The sequence below is a fragment of the Thermobia domestica genome, chromosome 15, assembly GCF_964235325.1.
Source record: "Thermobia domestica chromosome 15, izTheDome1.hap1.1, whole genome shotgun sequence".
Lineage (NCBI taxonomy): Eukaryota > Metazoa > Arthropoda > Insecta > Zygentoma > Lepismatidae > Thermobia > Thermobia domestica.
In genome coordinates, this window is record NC_137468.1 from 40,573,050 (window position 1) to 40,599,330 (window position 26,281).

Here is a 26,281-nt window from a genome sequence, read left to right on the forward strand (position 1 = left end):
TTTCCTCCTACTCTATTCATTCCACCATTTCATTCATTACTCATCATCACCGTCTCCTTTAACCTAGCCGGCATAAACGTGGGACGTAAATCTCAAAATATTTCACTTCATTTCATTTCCAAGATTTCCACTTTATTAAAAATAATTAATTAACCAAATTAAAACTTTTTACAAAATTATCAAAAATTAATATAAAATGAGGATGTAGCTCAAAAACTTATCAAGTAATGTCAAAGGAAAAACTCAGTGTGATGATCGATATTGCTTTTCCTTCACAAGTTTCTTGGTATAATCTCGACAAAGCATAATTGAGATCAATTTATACTTCTAAACGGTTTCGATATTTTGATTTTCTTGCGGTCAATGCCAAAAATCCTGATTTACAGAGGTGTGTAGTCGAGAACTTGTGCCGTAGTGATCTTTACTTTTGCGTATTTATTGGTATTATAGAGTATAATGAATGCAAAAGGGATCTAATTTAAAATTAGAAACAGCGCTGTTTCCTTCTAGAGATTTTTCTTCCGGTAACCTATTCACCTTCCTTTTTTCTCCCTGTATTCCGCTGCAGTATATTTATTGGGATATAGAGTTTGGTGTTTTCTTAATTTAAGTGATATGGTATTATGGTTAGAGTCTTTTGTCAATATATCATGTGATTGCTATACTTGAATTTGATTGGTTGCTTATCCTTCCGATGAAGGAGCCTTGAAAATAAGTGATTGGGCCCATCACTTGTTCTCTTCGCGAGGTATGTGTAATACCATATTTAATATTGTGTATAGTATAATTTATTTGTGAATTTAAGATCATATTCTGGGTTTTCCGTGAGTATATCAAAAAACATGTAGATAGAAAATTGTTAAATATTCTAATTGAACCATCAGTTCAAATATTGTTATATAAATAATTATATTTCAAATATGGTTTACGCTGAATATGTCTTGTGATAAGGCAGGAGACATCTTGGAATTTTACTTCATGCAACATGTGCCTGATGAATTTTTCAGTAATTATAAATTTCTTATGGTTTTTGCATGAATCGAATTTGTTTAAATCTACTAGTGGTTGAAAATATTTTTCAAAATCGGACAAAACTTTTTCGAACTTCACAAATTCGTTGTTCTATTCAACATTACGTATATATTTTTTGTTTTATTAAAAATAAAATTTGTTAATATTATCTGAATTCTTTTGTGTTGTTTATCAGGTAGTGTTATTATGTTCCTGCAAACTTTGAAGACGTATTATTATTTGTTGAGCTTTAGCATACCATTCTTTTTCAATAGCCTACATTTATACGTGCGTTAAGCGGCGTTGTGAACCACATACCTGGCCGGGAAACTCTTCTCGGAGGGGCTACTTGTTTGAGTAGAGGGAAGGGAACGTAAAACTTTTTTTCCAGATTTTCAAAGATTTAGTTTTTCTGGGAAGGGGCGGTAATGGTAACATTACCCACCTTGGCTGTTACAAACTGAACGAGAACTTTTAAGGTTTCTTTTGCTACTCTTGGGTAAAGAGGCAGGAAACAATCTCAAAATTCTTCTAAAGACATTGACTGTAACAGTTCTTTGGCACCTGAGTCGCATTTCAATCCAATTGCATCCTCCTCAATTTCATGTGGAAATAAGTCCACAAAAACGGTGAAAGGTCGCGGGGACGATTGTATAATGTCCTTCACAATTCCTGTGGCATCCTTTTTTCCTGAAGTTCTAAGGGAAACATCAAGGGAGTGTTCTTCTATCATAGACTGCACACGTTTTCCCTTTGTTTTCTCTCCACTTGTACTAAAGGACATGGACATAATCATGGGTAGTTAAACTGAAAGATTGCATTTCATTCAGAATGTGCACTACCTGGAAATGTTGCAACCATATATAGAGTCCTTCCTATACACACATACCATTTACGTGTAAATTTCACCCGAATTTTGTCCTTTTCCCTACAAAGAACGAATTACACCTTTCTAACGTAGACAATTGTAACGCACATACGAGCCATCTTTGCTCAGTAATAGTTCATTTTCCTACAATTGCCAACTATAGTGCGAACTTCTAAAGTATTCCTCTTTCAATTTTTACGAGCTAGATCATTTTAATATTCAGTGAAGAAAATGATCTGGTTTCGTAATTTTTAGTCCTAATTTAATTATACTGTAATATGTCTGATAATCTCAGAAAGGACGCTGGACTATATACTATTTGTGTTACGGAAAATTTAATAAGACATAGGCATCCAGCGCTTTCGGTACTTGACTTGAGCTATAGCTCCAATTAGCCCATATATAAGGAAAAAAAAATCAGCTTTGATTAGAAACATTCCGAAATGCTTTAATTTTCGTATCAAAAAGAGTTTACGTATAATTGTGTCAACTAGGTCGTGAGAATATTCTGCGAGAGACACAGCAGGAACAAAGAAAAAAACAAAATGTCAAAAGTACTTGATGGAACAAAAAGAAGCAACCTTCTCCTTCCTCCTCCACAGCCAAACCAACTCACCCTTACATCAATCTGTCACCAAGGTAACTAATGTAACGTCAATTGACATGGTGAACAAGTTACAAGCAAAAGGAAATGTAAGCTTAAACAAAAAAGGAGACAAGGCTATAAAAAGAAAGACAAAGAAAAAAAAACGTGAAAATGAATTGCAAATTCAACCAAATTGCTCTGATGCTTTAATGTTAAATATCGTTAGGGGGTCGAAGATGCAAGGGTGGGAGCTATTTTTAGTCATTGTCATCTGTAATGCTACAAAGAGAGGGAGAGAGAGAGTGAGAGAAAGAGAGAGGAGAGAGAGAGAGAGAGAGAGAGAGAGAGAGAGAGAAATGTTGGAAATAGACATGAAACTTCAATTGGTCAAATCAATTTTCAGCGAATCGGAATGTAGGGATATTCTTTTTTTTCACATATAATATACGTATGTAGAGGTGAAAAAAATAGCCTTCCTTCTAGATTCACTACAACTGTGTTTTCCATCCAATACCTATTCTTGCTCGAATCTCATTAGATGAATATACAGTATGGTGCTAAATTCGTTGTACAAAAGCAGAGGAGTGATTCCTGAGAGTAAAACAAGCAAAAAAGTTCCTATAAACATAGGGCGAAAACCCCATCGTTTACGTGTTATAGGCTGCCGAAATCATGAAAAAATGAATTTTAAAGGTCCGTAGCTCAAAAACTATGGGATCTACTGTAGTCGGGTCAAGAATTCACTTAGGAACTAGTATGTGCTCTATTCAAAAATGCATGTTTTAGAATCCTAAGATACTCACGCAACAATTTTTATGGAGGTAGTTGGAGAGTACTTTATATCATAGACCCATAGTCAAACTCCCTCTATAAAAATCGTTGTGGAAGCACCTCAGGATCCTGAAACACGCATTTTTGGATAGGGCACATACTAGTTTCTAAGTGAAGTCTTGACCCGACCAAGGTAGGTCCCATAGTTTTCGAGCTATAAACCTTTAAAATTCATTTTTACATGATTTCGGCAGCCTATAACACGTAAACGATGGGGTTTTCGCCCTATGTTTATTGGAACTTTTTGTGTTTGTTTTACTCTCAGGAATCACTCCTCTGCTTTTGTACAACGAATTTAGCGCCATACTGTATACAGTGAGATTCTAGTGGTATGATCAGATTAACTTTCCGTTTGTTTATTAATATTTTAGAGTGATAAATTTGTAATAAATTTGTTTGAATGCTTAAGATCTTATACATACAAGAAATATTATTCCCATTATTTTCTCCCCTCAATAAATTTGAAATTATAACTGTAGGAACTTATATCTGTCCTGCACCCTTTAAAAAATTTTATTATAATTATTTATTGGAGTGAGGTTCTTTTATACACGACGTAGGCGTTCGTTTGTCCGGATACTTCTCCGAGATCGCTGAACCGTTACTTTCAGATCGAACATACTATTTAGGAATAATTACCGGAAGACGGGATGCCCATTGACTTAGGCGTTCGTTTATAAGGATACTTCTCCGAGCATGCGCGTAGGGATGCGCACGAGACAAGATTTGTGGCTGTCTCGACTCGAAAATGTGCTGTAAAAGTGATGTCTCGACTCGAAAAATGTATATTTTTCTATTGGAAGAGCCGTGTCTCGACTCGAATTTTGTCAGGAAAATCCTGTCTCGACTCGTCTCGTGCGCATCCCTACATGCGCGCCCAGTACATGGGTGCTCCGGGGCTCCAGCACCCACACAAATAATCTTGTATGTGCACCGCACCCACAAGATCTTTTGTTTGGACCCGGGTTTGAATCCGTTTCTTTTGCATTTAAGTCAGTAGGGATGCGCACGAGACGAGTCGAGACAGAATTTTCCTGACAAAATTCGAGTCGAGACACAGCTCTTCCAATAGAGAAATATACATTTTTCGAGTCGAGACATCACTTTTACAGCACATTTTTGAGACGAGACAGCCTCGAATCTTGTCTCGTGCGCATCCCTATAAGTCAGCCGTGTTACCGACTGAGCTAGGGCAGCCTCAACTTATCCTTATAGTACCGGAATATTTGACTTTATCACAGCACAGCCCTTTATGACAGTGTTCATAAAATATGTTAACTAAAAATAAATCAATGAAATATCGAGACTTCCCTGAAAATATATAGGCTAACACGTCCCGCCATTGATATGCACCCACTTAAATTTTGGAAAGCCGTTGCCTCCGAGATGCCTCCAACCAAATTTGATATGGTGAATTGAGAGCGCGCGCTAAGTGTCGTAAGGAGTTGCATTTCTAGATTGGAAATACTATTGGTGAATAATCACTGAAAAATGGGATGCCCATAGACAACCTTGGAAAAGAATTTGGCGCGCGAATTCTCTTTGTAAACAATCGAGAATGAAGTGTTCAGCAGTAGAAATAGGGCAAAGCACTTTTTCATTTTGTTCTCCAAATTTGCAATTATTGAAAATCTAATATAAATTTACTTTCATTTTTGAAATACATGACGAATTCTATTGAGATAAACATAATGTCATGTTAAGACTCATTCGACTTAAAAATTACGCTTTTCTACAATTTTCAAAATAACTGCAGCATACTCGTATGCAGAAGGTATTATTAAAATTTATAGAGCGTTAGGAAGCAATGTTTTTGATATGTAATTTTTAGCTCAAAACATGGCACGATAACGTTAGCAGGTTATAACGATTTCATCCTATACCTCTCAAATAAAAATACTATGTCCAAAATTCATACCACTTTGTAAAATTTTGTTCCTAAGATGAGAACCCGGTGGAAAGAGATAGATGGTAAAATCAACAAGGAAATGCCACAACTTCCATATAGTGTCAATCGAACGCCACAAATGGTTGATCAAATCTTTCTTTCTTTTTCTCCTTATTTCGATTGAATGTGATGTGAAGGATTTACTTGTATCTTGGGGATACTACACTTCTCTCATATGATCAACAGATAAATTTCTTAAAAAAAAAAAAAAAAAAAAAAATCCAAAACGACCACACCAAAAAACAGCAGGACTTCAGATTTTGTGAGATCTTCCGAATTTCATAAGAGACAAGACTACCATAGATAAATTGAGTTAGATTGCTACGTAGTATCTTCGCTAGGCTGTAACGTAAGACGAATGAAAAAAAAAAAAAAAGAAAAGAAAAAAGGAAGTCTATCTTTGAGGACAGATAGACGATAACGCCCTTCATCTTCTCTTCGGAGGCTCACATTTCGAAAACCGCTTACATTGGATCAGCCCAAGGGATTTAGCGGAAGAAGACTCCCTGATAAGAACTGAACTGAACAGAGATACACAATCTATGAGAGGAATCAAGTATTCTATCCAGTTGCCCGATTCTTCTCAGATCTCTCTTTTCACTCATCCAATATTTTCCGTTTATTTCTTCTGTTGTTAGGTAGACAGGATTTCTTAAAATTCGAATACACTGTGGTACTTCAACATATAAGAACGTTGTGTTGCAAGTAATCCAGTTGCAAATTATGTATATTCTTTTAAAATGCTCTAACTTGCCACGAATATTGGATAAACGAGCATAAAATGTATGACAAAGGGCCCGCAATAAAGTGATTCAACATTAAACAATACTCAAGAGCATCAGATGTAGAAAGAGAACACAGAACTCAAATCAAACCGAACGAAATCAATCTTTGTCTATATTCACCGAATTCTTTACACGCCAGTAGAAGAATATTTGCGTTTTCTTCTATTGACCCTACATTGTTTTCTATCAAAGACTACATTGCCCTCTTACACAGTACACTGTAAGATATATGAGCCACAGTACTAAACTTTCCCATTCCCATTTCTTAATTTAAATTATATCACACGGAGAAAAAAAAACACATGTGGCGTAGGTAAAAGCTTAGGTTACATACGTAAATCCTGTAGTTTTTGGACTTGTAGTGTGATTATTGGTAACATCCTCCAGCAAATGTACAACTGAAAGTGTATGTTTTATAATACTTTCCGTATAAGCATTCCATCTATACGTACTTTTCCGTATATATATCCACGAAGCGGGATTCGAACTCACGACTTCCCGAATGCGAAGCCAACGCTCTACCACTTGAGCTACTTCGCTCGGTGAATCTAAATGTGCGATCAAAGACAATACTACGCCATGGCAACAAAAGTTACCAAAAATCCTAAAAGTGTTCATGTTCTACCATGGGAAATCGCGCACGGCGTTACCATGGCCGCGTTAAGGCCCTACCCCAGCTGAAAAATGGAAAGGATAGTTATGACGGTAAATGCTTGTATAAGGCTATGTTAATAAAATTGTGGAAATTTCGCTTAACTACCAAATGATACTAAGCTTCTTTACAACGCCGTAAAGTCCTGACGCAGGTGTAAAGCATGTTCCCCAACACTCACGATATAACCAGTTTCTACTATATGCAGTGTGTTCGTAAAGTTGCGCAACCCGAAGTTTGACTGCGTATATCTTTTGATCTAAGAATGATAAAGACCTGAGACTTGAAACAAATGTAAGTATGTTCCATGTTGATATTTTCGAGATCATGACTAATGCTGGAACTTGTAACGTTTTTGTGTAATAACGAAAGAAATTACCGTAAGTGCAAAATAAAAAAATGTGCAAAATGAAGGAAATTCATATTCAGTTGCAGAAAACTTATTTCCTGAGGGTGAATTCCTGTGTATATATACAGTATGCATCCACATTTATCCATTTGTGCGAAAATGTGACAAGGTTGATGCAGTGTTTCCATGTAAAAGGCTGTTTAATGCAAGTCTGTAAATTTTTTTTTTTTTTTTTTTTTTTTTTTTTTTTTTTTTACAGAAACGCGGCCCCTGCCAACACTGTTGTTGTAAAATTACTGCAACAGATGTATTTTAGATTAATTAATGATAAGCAACGAGAATTTGCACATAAATGATAACCTGAGTTTTTGTGCAAAAAATTGTGATGCGTTATCGAAAATTTGTGCATAACAACTCAGGTTATAAATTATGTGCACATTATCGTTGCTTATCACAGTACTTCATGTCACGCCCCCCCCCCCCACACTTCACGAAATCCTGGCTACGTACCTGGCCTATTGTAATGTTTTAGGAACTGGGGGAACGCCATACATGTTTTTTCGATTCCCGGCGGGAGCTCATGTGGTTCGGATTCCATGTTAATCAGTAGGTCCACGTCTCATATAGCCTCGCTGCTGAAAGGGACGCTAAACTAAAATCAACACAATCAACAACATATTTTTTCGAGGTGGGGGGGATGACGTCTCCCAGCGTTCCCACACACTTTTACCCCTGAACACAATCATTTCTTTCTGAAAATATAGGTGGAAGTATTTTACAATACGGGTAAAGATTAATACTCGTTCAATTATACATAGATGTAGCAGCTGCTAGTATTGGATCTCCAACAAAAAGTTCCGGATGCGCGCCTGTTCTCATACAACTTTAGTGATGAAAAGAAACGTTAATCTTTAAATTAATTAGCCAACATATATCATCGGTTGGATGACATGATGGTGTATCTCTGTTTTATTTATTTTTTGTTTAACATACGTCATGATGTCCATTTAGCTAAAAGTATATTTTGAAATATGAACTTATACCCTATGAGGTGTCAAAAAATTACTATTGAGTTTTGAAAAACTATGTTACCCAGCCAAATGACGATACAGATAGACAGAGACGCAGTGCCGGGGCGAGAGTATTATGACGACATCCCCGAATATATGAGTGAGGTCTCCAAACGAGCCGCGGAGCGTAAGAAAATTTTTAAAAATAAAATCTACTTTCCCTTGATTTTGAGCACTTTTTTCCTTCCATTTTATATATGTGCACATGCAGTTTCCTAACATGAGTAACATTTTCATCTTTTTCTTTCTTTTTTCTTTCTCCTCTCGAATTTTGCGCCTCTTATTTCGGCGCCCGGGGCCGTCGGCTACTCGCCTTCCCCCCACACAGCACAAGCACTGCATAGACGTTTTCAAATAAAGATGACTACTTAGTCTGTGCAGATTGACTATAACGATGCCAGCTGTAACTTCGAGGGGGGAGAGCAAATGGAAGGTGAGGTAAACTTTTTTTTTGGGGGGGGATGTCCAGCTATTTTCATTTTGTGTACCGTATCGAAAATTATAATTTTATATTACTTTCAGACTAACGTCCCACAATTATGCCCTTTAGACTAAGGAGATGACGATTAAAGCAAGTGAATGATGATGGTAGACTTGGTGGAATGAGAAAGTGGGAGGAAACGGGAATACCTGAGAAAATCAACGGACACGATATTGTCCACCACAAATTTACTAGCCGAGGATCGAAACAGGGAACCCATACACCAAAGATAAGAGCTCTACCACTTAGCCACCAATGTTCCCGTTTTCTATTACTTGATCTCTTACATTACAATACCTCAATTATGGAGAACGGGCAGACATATCCATCGGGGGAGCTCCTCCGTGGCTAAACGGTTAGCGTACGCGCCTTTGGCGTGGGAGACCCGGGTTCAATTCCCGGCGGTAGTTCATGTGGTTCGGATTCCATGTTAATCAGTAGGTCCACGTCTCATATAGCCTCGCTGCTGAACGGGACGTTAAACTCAAAATCAACTCAATCAACTCAACATATCCATCTGGGGGCGAGCAAGCTTCAAGAAAGCTGCTCAAAATACTTATAAAATTACCTTTGTCGTGTATGGCCACACTGTGATACTAACAATACTAGCTATATAGATTAATAATAATAATAATAATAATAATAATAATATAAATGAAAATTTACCTGACAGTTCCCCCTACGTCTTTGACATGGCTAGCTAGTTCGATATTCGCATTTGATAAAGTTTCTAGTTCGATATCCACTTCATGTTCATTCGAGTTTAACATTATTTGGAATACCTTCACCATGGAGGTTGAAAGAGTATGTTAGAAACACTGAAATTGATTCCTTCCCGTTCTACTGTTGCTAAAATAGTATTTCAAAATAAAAAGCGTATTGAAGTAAGTTACAAAATGTTCATGTAATCACGTCTTAGTTCTATTGACACTTTTTTATTTTTCTTTAAGTAATCGCACACTTCACTTGAGAATAAATCACTTGTCACCAATAAAGACACGCTTCACAGTTCACACAATAAGATTCCAGATTTGTTTTGATCCGTTGCGCGACATCTGTAGTCAACAAGGTGTATTAACGTGATTTTCTGAAGTACCCTTTCATAGCAAATTCAGGAACAAGCGAACTGAATATTCACACACATAAAATGAACGGTAACACATTTGCAATAAACGCATATATCACGGTAAATTTAATTTCTTTTTTTAGTTATTATCATTTTCTCACCCGTGGTGTTTTAATCGTTCAGTTCTTTTTCTGTCACATAAAAACCGGAAGCAGAACTATTGAAGTGGATGCTACTGCTGAAAGCGGAACCGCGCGTTCTGTTGCTCTAACAAGACGGAGTTTACAGGCATGTTTTGCACATCGTAAATCTTGTTACGTTTAATCGCCAGCATGCAACAGGCACAAGGCGCCACCAGTGTGTCGTTCATAACTACTGAAAACAGTGTTACCAGTTCCATTATGTATCCACTAAATGTTTTTCTTACATGCAATCACTGATTATTTCAGGGGGTGGCCCGGGGGAAAATTTTCCACGGAGCAAATCTACAATCGTGCTTAATAAGGGTTACTAGTATTTTTGTGGTACTGCCTTAACCCCTGCACATTGAAATCCCTTTCCCCGTTAGAAATCGTCTGAAATCATCACCAGGGGCCGCGGTGGCTCAGTGGTAGAGCGTTTCACCTCTGGTGCATGGGGTCCCTGGTTCGATCCCAGCTCACGCCAGGTGAACTTTGTGGTGGACAAACACCGTGTGTGTCGGTTTCCTCGGGGTTCTCCCGTTTCCTCCCACTTTCTTCATTCTACTATTTCATTCATTCCTCATCATTACCGTCTCCTCTAGCCTAGCTGGCATAATCGTGGGACGTAAAACTTAAAAGATTTCATTTCATTTCATTTTGAAATCATTACTGCATGCGATTATTGAAATTTCTAGTTCTTTGTGGTCTAATGGTCTTGGAATTCGAATACGTATGTTCTGAGCAGTGGCGTATACAGAGGAGATTTTTGGATGCCTTATCCTTCCCCAGTCCAACAAGAGTTCACTGCCTAAGGCATTAAATAACCGAAAAGTTGCAATAAAAATATTATTTATCAATATAATCTCCCTCGAGGGAAATTTATTTTTCACATTAGACATACAATCCTTTGACACCGCCGAAAAAAATATGGTATTTCTTTGCTTTCAAAATGGCTTTCTATGGCCTTCCTCTTCAAATATCCTGCCTCATAACTCCTTTGTCAGATTGGTAAAAAGAAAATAGTCGTTTGGAGCCTCGTCTGGACTATAGGGTGGGTGGTCTGTCTCTGCAAAACCTGTATCTGTACCAGCCTCGAGTTCGCACCGTGTGATCCGGCATGTTGTCCTGCAAAACCAGCACTCCATGACTGAGTTTCCTACGTCACTTCCGTAAGACTGCCTCCGAACCTGTGCCAATACATTTGTGTAATATTGGTCATTCATTATAATCCCCTTTGTAAGGTAATCGATCAATAAAACACCTTCGCTGTCTGAAAAAAAATTGCCATAAGCTTCGAAGCCAATTTGTCCACTTTTTTTTTTTTTTTTTTTTTTGGTGTGTGTGTGTGTGTGTGTGTGTGTTTCTCCTTTTTTAATCAACTGCATAGACTCTTGTTTAGACTTCGGATCATATTAGCGAATCCAAGTCTCATCTACAGTTACAATTCGGGTGCAAATTTTGTCGAGTTTGTTTCCTGGTAATTACAAAGAATCTTTACAAGTCTCCAGTCGTCGATGCTTGTCGAGCGGTGTGAACATTTTCGGTAGCCAGCGTGCGATAATTTTTCTCAAGTTTAAATCTTTGTTCAAAATTTCTCCGACCCGTTCTTTACTAAACTGCAACTCTTTCGTTAAGTGCCACAATTTTATTCTTCAGTCACCCGAACTGGTTTTTGAACTTGTGATTTTTTTTTTTTTTTTTTTTTCAATGAGATCCACCATAATACGTCCTGGACGTGGATCATCTTCACATATCTCTTGTCCTTGCTGAAGTAGACAGTTTCATTTTTTGGTTATGATATACAATCTCCCAGAGTCCTTTAAGATTCACGACAAGTCTTCAAAAAAAAAATTTATAATATATTTTCCTTTCTTCACGAGGTATTTTATTACGGTGTGGTGTTCAAAATTGCGAGAATTTTAGATTCGAATGACATGGTGATGTTTGTCTTTACACAGATAATAGCATAATGAGATAATTAGTCAAATAGGATAATATGCTACTAAAAAGTACCGCAATTAGTACTACCATTAATGAATACAAGAATCATTGCTAACTAACTCAGGACGCGAACTTATTAACCGCTCCTCCTATTGTGGAAAAATAAACATTTATTATATTACGGAATGCCTGTTCTTCGCACTGAGATTAATAGGCTTATTGGAAATATTTGTATCCCCTTTCCACTTAGAATATTTATTTCAATGAAATTATAATGATAAAAATCGAGAAGATACTGTACTTTTGTCATAAATATTGAAACACTCTACTCCCACAGAATACGTATTTAATTAAATCAAACGGGCCAGACTTTTCTCGATAACGAAAACTGTGAATTCGACACAAATCCCAGTCATTTTTGATACTTTATTTCTCACCCACATTCTCTGTCGATCGGAATGAACTTGCACTTAAACGCCATTGGGAACGTCACTATTCATTTCAGTGGCTCTGAAAACTATGAATTGGACACTAATACCAGTCGTTTTGCATTATTTTTAGATGTCACTCCTTCCAACCTTCACCCCTTAGGGTATCCTACTCGCATACCATTTTTTCCAGATTGAAAGTTATATATGTCTACCAAGTTTCGTTAAAATTATTCAAGACATTCCGCAGTCACGTTGTAATATACATTCATATACATACATCCTAACATATAATTATATAGGTGTATATGCAACCCCTTCGGCGTTCCCCTGTAAATTCCCAATCCAGCTGATTTGCTCATTCATGCCTAAACTTGGAATTAAATGTCATAGCGTTTCTAACCTAATAGCTTGACGAATCCAAACTGTGGATTCGATACTAATCTCAGTCATTTGAGATATTTTATTCTTCACCTTCTATCACTCCCTCCCTCCATACTGATGGAGGCTGAACTTGGACATTAACGCTATTGAAAGTGTAATTATTGATCTCAGCTACAAGGTAAACTATGGGTTCGACATTTTCAATTATTTTTACATGTCACAATTTTATCCTCCTCCCCAGGGTGGTAAAGGGGGCTAAATTTGAACAAATAGGCATATGGAGTGTCACACTTTATCTGAGCAATCCCGAAAATTATGAGTTCGTCACTTATATCGGTCGGTTTGTATTATTTTTAAGTCTCCCCCTCCTACTCTCCCTAGGTGTGATAGGAGGGAGAGTCTTATCTCGACAGTATTCTTTTCCAGACAGCGAGTAATATGTGTACAAAGTTTGGTTAAAATTTGGCTAAAATATTTATAAAGAAGATGTACTGTATATAGGTGCCATGCAGTGATGATTTTAGAAAGTGTCTCGGCGGATAAATTCCTCCCGAATCTACAGACTTCTCCCGTGGTCATGTCTCCTATTGTGCTTAATGTGGATTTCAAGTATTTTCACGATACTACTCTTAATCCCTAGTGTTTAAATCACTCCCCCACCCCACCCCGAAGGAAATCGCGAAAACGAGTTTGGGTGTTTGAATCCCCCATTGATGAATTTCTGTGTACTCCACTACTCTGACAGTTATAAATTCCTAAGATCTCCAATGCAGAAGACTGCACCGAAGGTACTGTCATGTCCAAAATGGTTGTCGCTTATCTATAACTGTCTTCCTGTAAGAAGGGTACTTTTAATACTGTTACTATGTGCATAACGGGAAATGTATATTTGCGGTAAATTTCATAGGAAAAGAATTATAAATACGAAAATTAGAATAAGTAAAACAAAATGTTGCTAAATGGACAAGAAAGATTTTTTCCCCCTTATATTGTCCTTATTTACTGCGCTTTTGACCATGAAGTTTACCACATACACGTTTTTACAGATCATACAGATACTAACATTATAAAAAAATACCGACCGAAATCGTTATCAAATTATATTCCTATAACAACATATTTGTAGATATGCGACAATCATTTTGGACATGAGTGTACACATGCTAGACACGCGTATATTCAAAAAAAAAATGTTAGGAGGGATTCAACCTTTGAGGGGAGAGAATCCAATACTACAACCTAGGCACGTAGCCAAAGGGGGACGGGGGGACGGATCCCCCTTCGAGACCAGAAATGAAAAAAATAAGGAAGGATGAAACAAAAAGAAAGGATAAAAAGAAAAATCAGCATTAAAAACAAAAAGATAAAGCAAACATTTGTTTACTCTTTCTTATGAGGAGATTTGTATTACTTGCAATACATGATGGCAAATGAGCGGGATATCATGGAAAAGTCAGGGAATTTGAAATTTCTAGAAAAGTTACGGAATTTTCAGAATTTCTGCTACTAGTCAGGGAAATTTCAAGCTTTCGAAAGTATAGTGCCATTCTGTAACAGCGTAGACATTTTTTTAATCATAATTTTTCGTCGTTGCTTCTCTACAGTATCAAACATGTTATTTCAGCAACAGTTTTCTACTGCTCCTTTAACCTGTCATTTGGAGCAGACAGTAGTTGACGGAATAATGAAAGAAAATATATATATATATATATATATATATATATATATATATATATATATATATATATATATATATATATATATATATATATATGTGTGTGGAAAGAAAGTTCTGTTAACATTTGATTCAGTAGAGAAGGGAACGCAAATATTGTAAAATATTTTAAAAGACATTATTGAATATGTACTTTTTTTTTTTTTTTAAATTATATAATAGTTGAGATCATAACGAAAGGAAAATTGTTATATTTGAATGAACAGGGGAAGGAACGTACATATTGTAAAATCTTTTTCAATACTTTTTTAAAAATCTTTTACTAGAGATTTCTTCATAATTTTTTAATTAAAATACTTACTAGCATATCCTCATTTTATTGTCCTAGCAAACCAATATATGTTGCCAGTAAAGTAGTTTAGATTGATGGAGCTCCTGGGCTTTAGTATTTCATGTTACCTCTCCTCCCCCCCTCCCCCGCATTACGATAATCCTGGCTAAACGGACCAATATATGTTCCGGTAAAATAGTTTAGAACAGGGGCGTCATTTAGGGAGGGCAGGAGGGGGCAATTGCCCCCCCCAAGAGTTTGAGAAATACATATACTTTAATCGATTGTCTTCTAATACACTAGTACAAAACGTGAAAGTCTTATGTCTGTGTTGTTCTTGCCCCCCTCAAGCGAAGTCTAAAATGACGCCCCTGGTTTAGAATAATCGAGCCCCTAGTGTGATGACTACAGCACATCATGTCACGGACCCCCCTCCCTTTACGAAATCCTGGCTACGTGCCTGCTACAACCCCAATTCTGCACCGGAAAAGACGATAAATAATTGAAAAAGCTTTCACATATATTATCAAGAAAAATTGATAGAATTAGATTGATTTTATAAGAGAAAGTGTACAGGATGAAGTGTAAGATCAGATTTTCATAATACATCAATCATTTTCCTGTTAACCAAGTATTTAAGTTTTGTTGAGAAAGTGTACAAATGTATGTTGAGTTAGGAAGTTTTTTTTTTTTTTTTTTTTTTTTTTTAGGGGGGTACGGACCCGGTGGATTCCAGTGGCTGCACCTCTGGTGCTAGACCAACAAAGAGGACTTTATTTGCAGTGTATTCTTCCGTTTACCGACAGGTAATTGTAGAATCGGCACTTTTCATGATAAAAAAATAATAATTTACGTGGAACAAATAAGTTCTGTACGGCTTACGTAGGTATATTTTAAGTTAAAGGATTGGCAACAGTGTATTTACGCAAAACTAAAGGAACACATTCCTCTTTTCTTCCTTTTTTTCACTTTTTTCTTTTTGCAAAAAATCATCTGTTGCTAGTACTCGGTATGCATTCCACGCACACACAGATGTGACGTAATAATTTGTCAGAAGTGAGAAGTCAAAGTTTCTGCGGAAATTGTGGATGAATTAGAATTCAGAGCAGCAGCTTCCGAGATGTTATATGGTTACGGATCTTGTTCTCTCAGCTATTATCTGTATATTAAAAAAATAAAATAAAATAAAATAAAAAAAAGTTCTTTCACCAGAACCAGAGAATGAGAAAATACCGCAATGTCTGGCTGTTGTGGTATTCTGTACAAGCCATACACGTCACCAAATAAGATGAACATAAAACCAACGTTTCGTATACCATTCGCTGTCATAAGCGATATTTAAGTATTGCACTGGAAACCATTCACTTCCTAAACCAGACGTATAATATCGGTGACGCTTGGATTCTCGGAAGATGCCTCCCACGTACTAGATATAAAAGAGAATATTTAGAACAAACGTGAGTAGAATAATCTGCAAAATGATATTTCAACATTTAGTTTTCTTTTAAAGACATTAAGAATAATTGACACTAAGAATAATAGTTTTCTACGTATAGTTCAGGCTGACCAGATTTAGAAAAAAAAAACACAGTTGAGAATCTCGAAGAGTATTACGAGAACGAACTTAAAAAGAATACTTTTTTTTTAATTTATGTGAAATTGTATATTAACTTATTCCTTTAAATTCAACAGATAATATACTTTCACATTTGGAACCTGTTTATTAGAGAATCAATTGAATAGCTATATTGAGTAGGGATGGCCAGAACCGGTTTTCGGGTCTGAACGGATCCGGTCCTAGAAGATCCGGTTCCGGAACCGGTTTTTCGGATCCAGGTCTGAAACCGATTCGATCTGGAACCGGGTTTTCGGATCTAGGTCTGGAACCGGTTCCTAAGATCCGGTTCTGGAACCGGGTTTTTGGATCCAGGTCTGGAACCGGTTCCTAAGATCCTGTTCGGGAACCGAATTTTCGGAACCGGTTCTGAAAACCGGATCTACGAGAACCGGTTCCTCGTGGAACCGGTTCCGGCGGAACCGGAACTTTGTGGCCATTCCTAATATTGAGCTGTCACTTTTTATCGCCTTATATATACTGAAAATGCATATATAACCAGTGGTCACCGCTTACTTTGGTACCAAAATGTCCACCATCTTCTTAGGTATTGTTTAACACCAATATAATCTCTCTATGACTTACGGTTCCCGAGATATGGCTAATTAAATATCCCGAAAGCAGAATTTTTTGGCCAATATCTGCGGAATGGTCTGTAGAGGGCTCAAAATTGAAAACAAAAATCGCAAATAACACACACACACACAGAGAGAGAGAGAGAGAGAGAAAAAAGAAAAGAGAGACATAGAGAATTCAGTAACGAACTTTTTAAGTTCGTTGAAAATGACACTCGGCATAATTAACAGTTCACCTAGATATAGTATAGTCATTGCTATATCGTTAGTCTTACCAGGAAGGAAAAAACTTTCTACGTCTTGAAAATAACCAGCTATTTTGTGTATTTAGCCTTAGTCCAATTTCATTTTTTTTTTTTAAATAAAACTAACTTTTAACTTTAATCAGGGGTGCAAGGTACGCTGACTCAGTGGTAGAGCGCTTACGCGTGGTGCCTTGTTAAATCCCTAGCCAGGTAAATTTGTAAAGGACAAAATCATGTCCGTGGGTTCTTTTTAGAGGAACTCCAGTTTCCTCCCCTTTCTCATTCTACCATTTCTTCAATCATAATACACTTGCTTTAATTATCCGTCTCCTTTAGCTTAAAGGATGTAATCGTGGGACGTTAAACTGAAAGATTTTTTTCTTTTTAACCAAGGCAAGGGCGCCGATCTTGGGGGGCCCGGGCCCCCCAAAAGCTCATGTAGGCCTCCCTATTGTATTTATGAATATACAATATTTATGCATAATTTGAGTGCAATTTGTCTTAAAATCTTCATATATATGCCTTCTGCATCTGAATGGGCCCTCCCAAAATTTACAGAGAAATTGGCGCCCTTGAACCAGGGATATTTATTGTCTTATGAATGTCACATTTTTGGATGATTGAATTTCTTGCAGAGGGGTTGATCTCTCTTTCAAGGAACAGTATAAGTTCATACAAGAAGTGGCTATGTAATACAAGTCGAAAAGGACTTTTTTTTTCTAGGAAAAAAAGAAGTTGAAAAAAGACATTTTGCGTCTCGTACGTTTTTTGTGTTGAAACATCGGACAACATATTCGACAAACAGTTGCGAATCTAGAAGGTAAAAACTGGTTGGACAGCCAGAACGTAGACCAGCGTTTCCCAACCGGTGTGCCGCGAATGGACCGCTGGTGTGCCGCGATAAAATAAAAACAAAATTATTAATTCTAAAGCAACCAAATTGCAAGACATAGGGGAAAAATGTATTTTTGTATTTCACATTACTATGAATTTCTACCATGAAAAAAAATACTGTAATTGTAATATATTATTCTACATCTATTACTGTGCAACAGACAGTATTTCGGCTCGTACACATTTCCACGGCTAGCTGTTATGTTACGCTACAATTGATAATACCGAGAAATGGAAGCACTTGTGCGGTACCGGTACGCGTCAAGTGAACATTCGTACAACACTCATTCGCACGTGAATGACAGAACAATACTTTGTTCAACAGCTATGTTTTGACTTCAACGCATCGCAAGCTGTGTGATTGCAATAATATGCACCGGTTTTGGTTAAAACAGCGAAGTTAAATGTATACACGACTCCAAAAGTGCATTACCACCTGCAATTCTCCCTTTCCTGCAATAGCAGGCAACCCAAAATGCTCAGCGGTTGGGTTGGTTGCAAATTCGAAAGGCGTTGGACCAAACCTCAATTTTGTCACAAATATATCAGTGTGGCAAACTGCAAATAAGAGAATAAAACAAATTATTAAGAATGACAATTTTATTATTGTGACGGAGTTGGATGACATCAAAAGTTACAAAATGGCTTACTTAAGCAGTTCAAACAGGATGAATGGTAAGAAACAGATATAAGAAGAAAGCATTTCTCTCTTTCCCCACACCCCACCCAAAAAAGAAACTCATAAAAAGAAAAGTTATATAATATAAAGGTTTCATATAAAAGCCTCACAGCACAAAAAGAAATAGCTAAACGAAACGAAAAAGAGACAAACACAGAATAGAGGACACCAGTGGCGTAGCAGACTTGCGGCCCTCCCATGCAAGATAAACAGATGGGACCCTAGTTGTAAACCCCATTGTTATAATAATAATAATAATAATAATAATAATAATAATAATGATCATCATCATCATCATAATCATAATATTATTACTATTATTATTATTATCATTATTAAAAAGTCGATTCCTTTACAAAATCTTACTCTGCCTAAGAGCATGAATGCATATAGCGATCATGTGTGCACGTTTTGTCAATGAGCGGTCCCAAAGCCCAAAAGGGGTGGAAATCTCCAAGAGAGAGAAATAAAAAACTTTCTTATGGTAAGTGCTTTTGCACGTGATTTTTTTGTTTCTTTTTTCAGGGAACAGAAAAGTTCTGGCGCCTAAGAAATTATACTATATAATATTGCAAATTTGCAAGTGGACTTATATACATTGCAATTTGTGGTAATAAAGATATTATGATTAGTTAACAATATTGTAAAAAGTAAGTTTAATTTCTTCATCCATCGCAAGTCTTAGAGGCCCCTTATACCTCGCCGCCTCCCGAATATCGATATCGATAATTTACAATGATATATTCATGTCCATATATTTGCGATATCGAATGTTGATATATGATAATATAGATATCGACGATAGCGATATATCGACATATCACAGGCCCAGGTCTGAGAAGTGATGCTTAAAATATACTGGAGTCAACAATCAAATTCTAAATAAGTTCCCCATTTCTGTATTCAATGTAGAGGGGGAAGGATGTGAACCCGAATAGAAATTTTAAGACAAAAAGTTAAGATAAAAGTAGGTTTTCCGTTTCCCCTTGAATACAAAATTATTAACAGAAAACTATTACTGTAATTTACCTTTTACTTCTGTTTCTGATTGTTATAACAAATCAGTACACACACTTTACATAGTATACCAATACACTCTATAACTTTTCACAACCAAGCAAGCAGGAAGATGAATTCCTGTGATATCAAAGTGGAATGATCTACAAAATAGTCATAATTCATTGGCCACATTTCTATCAGTGCATTGGTACTGACTAAGAGCTACAAGACTAACAGAACTAGAAATTAGAGATTTCATTCCTTTTTTTCTCAGACTAAAATACTTCTGCATTTTCCTGAGACTTTCATTGTCTTCATATAAGTCCCGTATCATGGGCTAATTCTGGCTACCGCGGTTTGGAGGTAATCGGTAAACGAAAGAGTAAAGTTTGTCAACTCTAAACCCTCGACAGTTTGTGAAAAGATATTTCACCGCTATTAAAAGATGATCATCGGGCAGCGGTCTTTACCTTTGAAAGATACTGCTTATCAAAATGTTTCCTAGTAACTTCCAATTTTCTTGTTTTTGTTGTGGGGCGCGGTCACTTAATGGTAGAGCGCTTCCTCTGGTGCGTGGAGTCCTTATTCTTTCGATCCACGGCAAAATGAGTTGTGTGGTGGACAAGATCGTATCCGTGGGTTTTCTCAGGGTACTCCCGCTTCTTCCCCAGTTTTAATTCCACCAATTTCTCTATTATCATTGACTTGCTTTAATCATGGGGCACGGTGGCTCAGTAATAGAGCGCTTCCTCTGGTTCATGGGGTCCTTATTGTTTCGATCCCCGGCCAAGTAAGTTGTGTGGTGGACAAGATCGTATCCGTGCGTTTTCCCAGAGTACTCCCGCTTTTTTCCACGTTTAATTCCACCAATTCTTCTATTATCATTGACTTGCTCTAATCATTGGGCGCGATAGCCCAGTGTTAGAGCGCTTCCTCTTATGCGTGGGGCCCTTATTGTTTCGATCCCCGGCCAAGTAAGTTGTGTTGTGGACAAGATCGTATCCGTGGGTTTACCCAGAGTACTTTCGTTTTTTCCCACGTTTAATTCCATCAATTCTTCTATTATCATTGACTTGCTCTAATCATTGGGCGCGGTAGCTCAGGGTGAGAGCGTTTCCTCTTGTGCGTGGGGCCCTTATTGTTTCGATCCCCAGCCAAGTAAGTTGCGTGGTGGACAAGATCATATCCGTGGGTTTTCCCAGAGTACTTTCGTTTTTTCCCACGTTTAATTCCACCAATTCTTCTATTATCATTAACTTGCTCTAATCATTGGGCGCGGTAGCTCAGTGGTAGAGCGCTTCATCTCGTGCGTGGGGTCCTTATTGTTTCGATCCCCGGCCAAGTAAGTTTGTGGTGGACAAGATCGTATCCGTGCGTTTTCCCAGAGTACTCCCGCTTTTTCCCACGTTTAATTCCACCAATTCTTCTATTATCATTGACTTGCTCTAATCATTGGGCGCGGTAGCTCAGAGTTAGAGCCATTCTTCTTGTGAGTGGGGCCCATATTGTTTCGATCCCCGGCCAAGTAAGTTGTGTGGTGGACAAGATCATACCCGTGGGTTTTCCCAGAGAACTCCCACTATTTCCCACGTTTAATTCCACCAATTCTTCTATTATCATTGACTTGCTCTAATCATTGGGCGCGGTAGCTCAGGGTTAGAGCGCTTCCTCTTCTGCGTGGGGCCCTTATTGTTTCGATCCTCGGCCAAGTAAGTTGTGTGGTGGACAAGATCGTATCCGTGGGTTATCCCAGAGTACTCCCGCTTTTTCCCACTTTAAATTCCACCAATTCTTCTATTATCATTGACTTGCTCTAATCATTGGGCGCGGTAGCTCAGTGTTAGAGCGCTTTTTCTTGTGCGTGGTGCCCTTATTGTTTCGATCCCCGGCCAAGTAAGTTGTGTTGTGGACAAGATCGTATCCGTGGGTTATCCCAGAGTACTCCCGCTTTTTCCCACGTTTAATTCCACCAATTCTTCTATTATGATTGACTTGCTCTAATCACTGGGCGCGGTAGCTCAGTGGTAGAGCGCTTCCTCTGGTGCGTTGGGTCCTTATTGTTTCGATCCCCAGTCAAGTAAGTTTGTGGTGAAGAACATTGTATCCAGAGATTATCCCAGAGTATTCCCGCTTCTTCCCACTTTTTATTCTGCCAATTCTTCTAATATCATTGAATTGCTTTAATCATTGGGAGCGCTGGCTCAGTGGTAGAGCGCCTCCTCTGGTGCGTGGGGTCCTTATTGTTTCGATCCCCGGCCAAGTAAGTTGTGTGGTGGACAAGATCGTATCCGTGGGTTTTCCCAGAGTACTCCCGCTTTTTTCCACTTTTAATTCCACCAATTCTTCTACTATGATTGACTTGCTCTAATCATTGGGCGCGGTAGCTCAGGGTTAGAGCGCTTCCTCTTGTGCGTGGGGCCGTTATTGTTTCGATCCCCGGCCAAGTAAGTTGCGTGGTGGACAAGATCATATCCGTGGGTTTTTCCAGAATGCTCCCGCTTTTCCCCACGTTTAATTCCACCAATTCTTCTATTATCATTGACTTGCTCTAATCATTGGGCGCGGTAGCTCAGGGTTAGAGCGCTTCCTCTTGTGCGTGGGGCTCTTATTGTTTCGATCCCCGACCAAGTAAGTTGTGTGTTGGACATGATGATACCCGTGGGTTTTCCCAAAGTACTCCCAATTTTTCCCAAGTTTAATTCCACCAATTCTTCTATTATCATTGAATTGCCTTAATCATTGGGAGCGCTGGCTCAGTGGTAGAGCGCTTCCTGAGATGCGTGGGGTCCTTATTGTTTCGATCCCCAGCCAAGTAAGTTTGTGGTGGACAAGATCGTATCCGTGGGCTTTCCCAGAGTACTCCCGCCTCTTCCTAGTTTTCATTCCATTAATTCTTCTATTAACATTGACTTGCTTTAATCATTGGGATCATTGCTTCAGTGGTAGGGTGCTTCTTCTGGTGCATGGGGTCCTTATTGTTTCAATCCCCGGCAAATTAGTTGTGTGGTGGACTCGATCGTATCCGTGGGTTATCTCAGGGTACTCCCGCTTCTTCCCGTTTTCATTCCACTAATACTTCTATTATCGTTGACTTGCTTTAATCATGGGGCGCGGTGGCTCTGTAGTAGAGCGCTTCCTTTTGTGCGTGGGGCCCTTATTGTTTCGATCCTCGGCCAAGTAAGTTGTGTGGTGGACAAGATCGTATCCGTGGGTTTTCCCAGAGTACTCCCGCTTTTTCCCACGTTTAATTCCACCAATTCTTCTATTATCATTGACTTGCTCTAATCATTGGGCGCGATAGCCCAGTGTTAGAGCGCTTCCTCTTATGCGTGGGGCCCTTATTGTTTCGATCCCCGGCCAAGTAAGTTGTGTTGTGGACAAGATCGTATCCGTGGGTTTACCCAGAGTACTTTCGTTTTTTCCCACGTTTAATTCCACCAATTCTTCTATTATCATTGACTTGCTCTAATCATTGCTAGGGATCGACTTCTGACATCACAATTGTGCTCAACGGATCAAAACCTTTCAAATGCCACCAACTCCGTCCAACAACTTCATGTTTAATAGGTGAATAGAAGGGACCCTAGCACATAACGTCAGGACCCTATTTCTTGACCTTTGTGGCCTGGGCCTGATTTCTGACATTACTACTGCACTCAGGGGACGCGGACCTTTCCAACGCTACCACTCGCGTCCACCAACTCCATGTGTAACATGGCCCCCCTGACGTAGGAAAATCGACTGCATGCTTTTCTCATAATTATTCTCCAAATGGATTTTTATACAAAGTAGTTTTGTCAATTTTAACAGCATGTCTAAAATAAGCCTCTTGAGAGCGGCTCGTATTTATTAAAGAATACATAACGATCGCTTTTGGTTGTTGTAATGGTCTGTCCAAGTAGCTTGGTAAAAAAAAAAATCAGCGTAGCATAACAACAAAGAGATGTTTCTCTTATATGTTAAAAGCACGAAAAGGAAAACTCAAAGCTTCGTAAGGTGAGTGTCGGGGGAGGCCGAATTCTACTTCGCCCCGGGCAACAAAATTTCTAGCTATGGCTCTGAGCTCCAACACTTATCGGTCTTTCAGAGTCTCATCCCTTACCTACAACAACGTAGTTTGATTAACCTGTTATACCAAAACGATTGGAAAGAACCTGTGAGTGTGACTTATTGATAGCTATGCAATATATTGACAGAATGCCAATCTTCAGTTTAGCAACGAAGCTCCCTTAGGCGAAATATCACGTGGCTCTCCACTTTTGTCTGTGCCTTGTAAATCGTAACATTGTGTTTAAAGGCAAACAGAAACAAGGTCAGTTGTTTAGTAGCACAACTGATAAGACGTTTGTGTCTTTTACACAAATAATTTTTAAGATTGCTGTTTGAAGCCTTTTTGCATTATACAGTAGAAAACAACATATCCAGATTCAGAGAAGCACACATAAATTTTAAAGGGTGAAAAAATAATTTCATTATTCAGATGCTTTTATTATTATTATTATTATTATTATTATTATTATTATTATTATTATTATTATTATTTACCAGAGTTAGTAGAACAGCTTCTCTTTGTTGATAAAAATCGTAATTTGGCATTTATTAAAAGTAATATGACTGGGTCTAGAGACAGAAGAGATGGGATCTTATTGCCAGATATAAAGATGAGAACTTTGTTCAACAATGACTACGTATTAAATAAACAAATGTATTGATTGCACCTTTTTAAAAGAAAAATTAGTATAATTACAAAAAAAATGCATTTATTGAAAAACTCTGGGGTAGTAAATGCATACTCTTAAATCGGCTTGAGAGCGTTTGGGTCCAAATTCAAGTAAAGCTAAGGTGTGGGAGAGCCGAGTTCGATTCCCAGTGGGACGTAATGTGATTCGGATCCCACGTTAATCTGTAGGTCCACGTCTCATATAGCCTCGCTGCTAAAAGGGACGTTAAACTCAAAATCAACTCAAGTAAAGTTAAAAGAATGATAAAGTTTTCAACTGTTTGCCGTATGAAATTCTACGTTAAATGAAACTACATATCTGATAATGAAAGCATCGTCAGAAATACAGTATCCAATAGAGCAAACATTTCGTGGAGGATTTCTCTCATGATAAATAAACCTATTGCAAGTTGTTGGAAAAGGTGCGTAATGCAGAAATGCTATTTTATCGCGTGTGAACTTGAGGCTTCTGGAAGCGCAAGTTGTGAGCACACATATTCGCATCCTTGATTATCATAAAATAAAATACCAATTCATATTTCATAACATTCACAGACGGCACGATCAAGCACTGAATCTATTGAAAACTTACTACGTAATAATTAATGAGTGATTACACTTTTTCTTTTAAAGCTCATGGTATAGGGTATCATAATATAAATTGTTACCCATGTAGTGTGTACTAATGTTTAGAAAGATGGATTTCTTTAAAAAGAAAAAGATTGAAAGGATTACGGTGGTCTCGAACTGCCGCGTAGAAGACATGTAATTTATTAACCCGTCTCGCAATTCACTTTTTTTCTAAAGTTAACTGTTGCACCGAACGTGCCTCATTAACTTGCTTATCTAATTATTAGTACGTTTCTAATTACTTTTATTCGCTTTTTACTTATTTAACTTGATTTTCCAGTAACCTAGAACGACTGGGACACGCACACAAAACATCGAAGACAGTTAAATTTCGAAAGCTCTCCCACACGGAATCGAACCCGGGACCCCGTTTACCAAAGGCTCACGTGCTAACCACTAGACCAGTGGGGAGGACACCCACTCGGCCACATAGTTAGAGTATGCTCTTTACACTTTTTCATCCTATCTAAAGTATACGCTAATCTTCAATTTACATTGCCGATTTGGGTTTTTAACGAGAATTGTTATATTGCAACTTAATTTGGATTTAGAGGGCCGCGGTAGCTCAGTGGTAGAGCGTTCACCTCTGGTTCGATCCCAACTTGCGCCAAGTAAACTTTGTGGTGGATAAACACCGTGTGCGTGGGTTTTCTCGGGGATACTCCCGTTTCCTCCACATTCTTCATTCCACTATTTTCTTCATTTCTCATCATCACTGTCTCCTTTAGCCTAGCCTTCATAAACGTGAGACGTAAAACTTAAAGATTTCATTTCATTTAATTTGGATGTAAAAACCTGAGAAGATTTCATTTCATTTAATTTGGATGTAAAATCCTGAGTTAATTAGCATATAAGGACTTTGCACTACTATGTTGGTAGGAGATGAAAGTTGTTATTGATTTCTATTTTTCGCTTATTTAATCTTCATTTCCCATTTCTTTTGCATAAAATTTTAAAGAAATATTAGATACTAACTTCTTTCTCCCAAGAACACTCAAAGAAAAAATTATACGTAACGAAACAAAGTTATTGGGGAAAAATATGTTACAGTATAAGAGCAATTTTTCTTTTTAACACAGTTGTACCTGGAAGATCTAAAATAGTCCCCATCAGCATCGACGATATTCTGCCAACGTTCTGGAGGGTCATGGATTCCTTCGCGTTAGAACTTGTTGGACCGTGAAGCAAAGAATGTATCAAGTGCATTTTGCACCTGTATTAAAGATTTGAGCTGGCTTCCTCTAGGGTGATTGTCAAAGGAACAGTCCTACTAGGTTAATTATAATGTATTTCGGATGAGTACGTTTAATGAACACTACCGAATTTGCAACCGAAC

General features: G+C 37.9%; 1 protein-coding gene across 2 annotated transcripts in view; it reads right to left on the minus strand.

Annotated features, from left to right (window-relative positions):
* Positions 1 to 26,281, minus strand: part of LOC145670989 (uncharacterized) — a 427,013-nt gene that overhangs the window by 265,924 nt on the left and 134,808 nt on the right. The window contains exon 1 of one of the 2 annotated variants that reach the window (XM_081739619.1): positions 9,248 to 10,012. The exons of the other annotated variant lie outside the window; for it this stretch is intronic. Coding sequence (XP_081595745.1) covers positions 9,248 to 9,372 — 125 coding nt within the window. The 5' untranslated portion in view covers positions 9,373 to 10,012. Of the gene's footprint in view, positions 1 to 9,247; positions 10,013 to 26,281 lie in introns of those variants that run through there. 2 annotated transcript variants of the gene reach the window in all.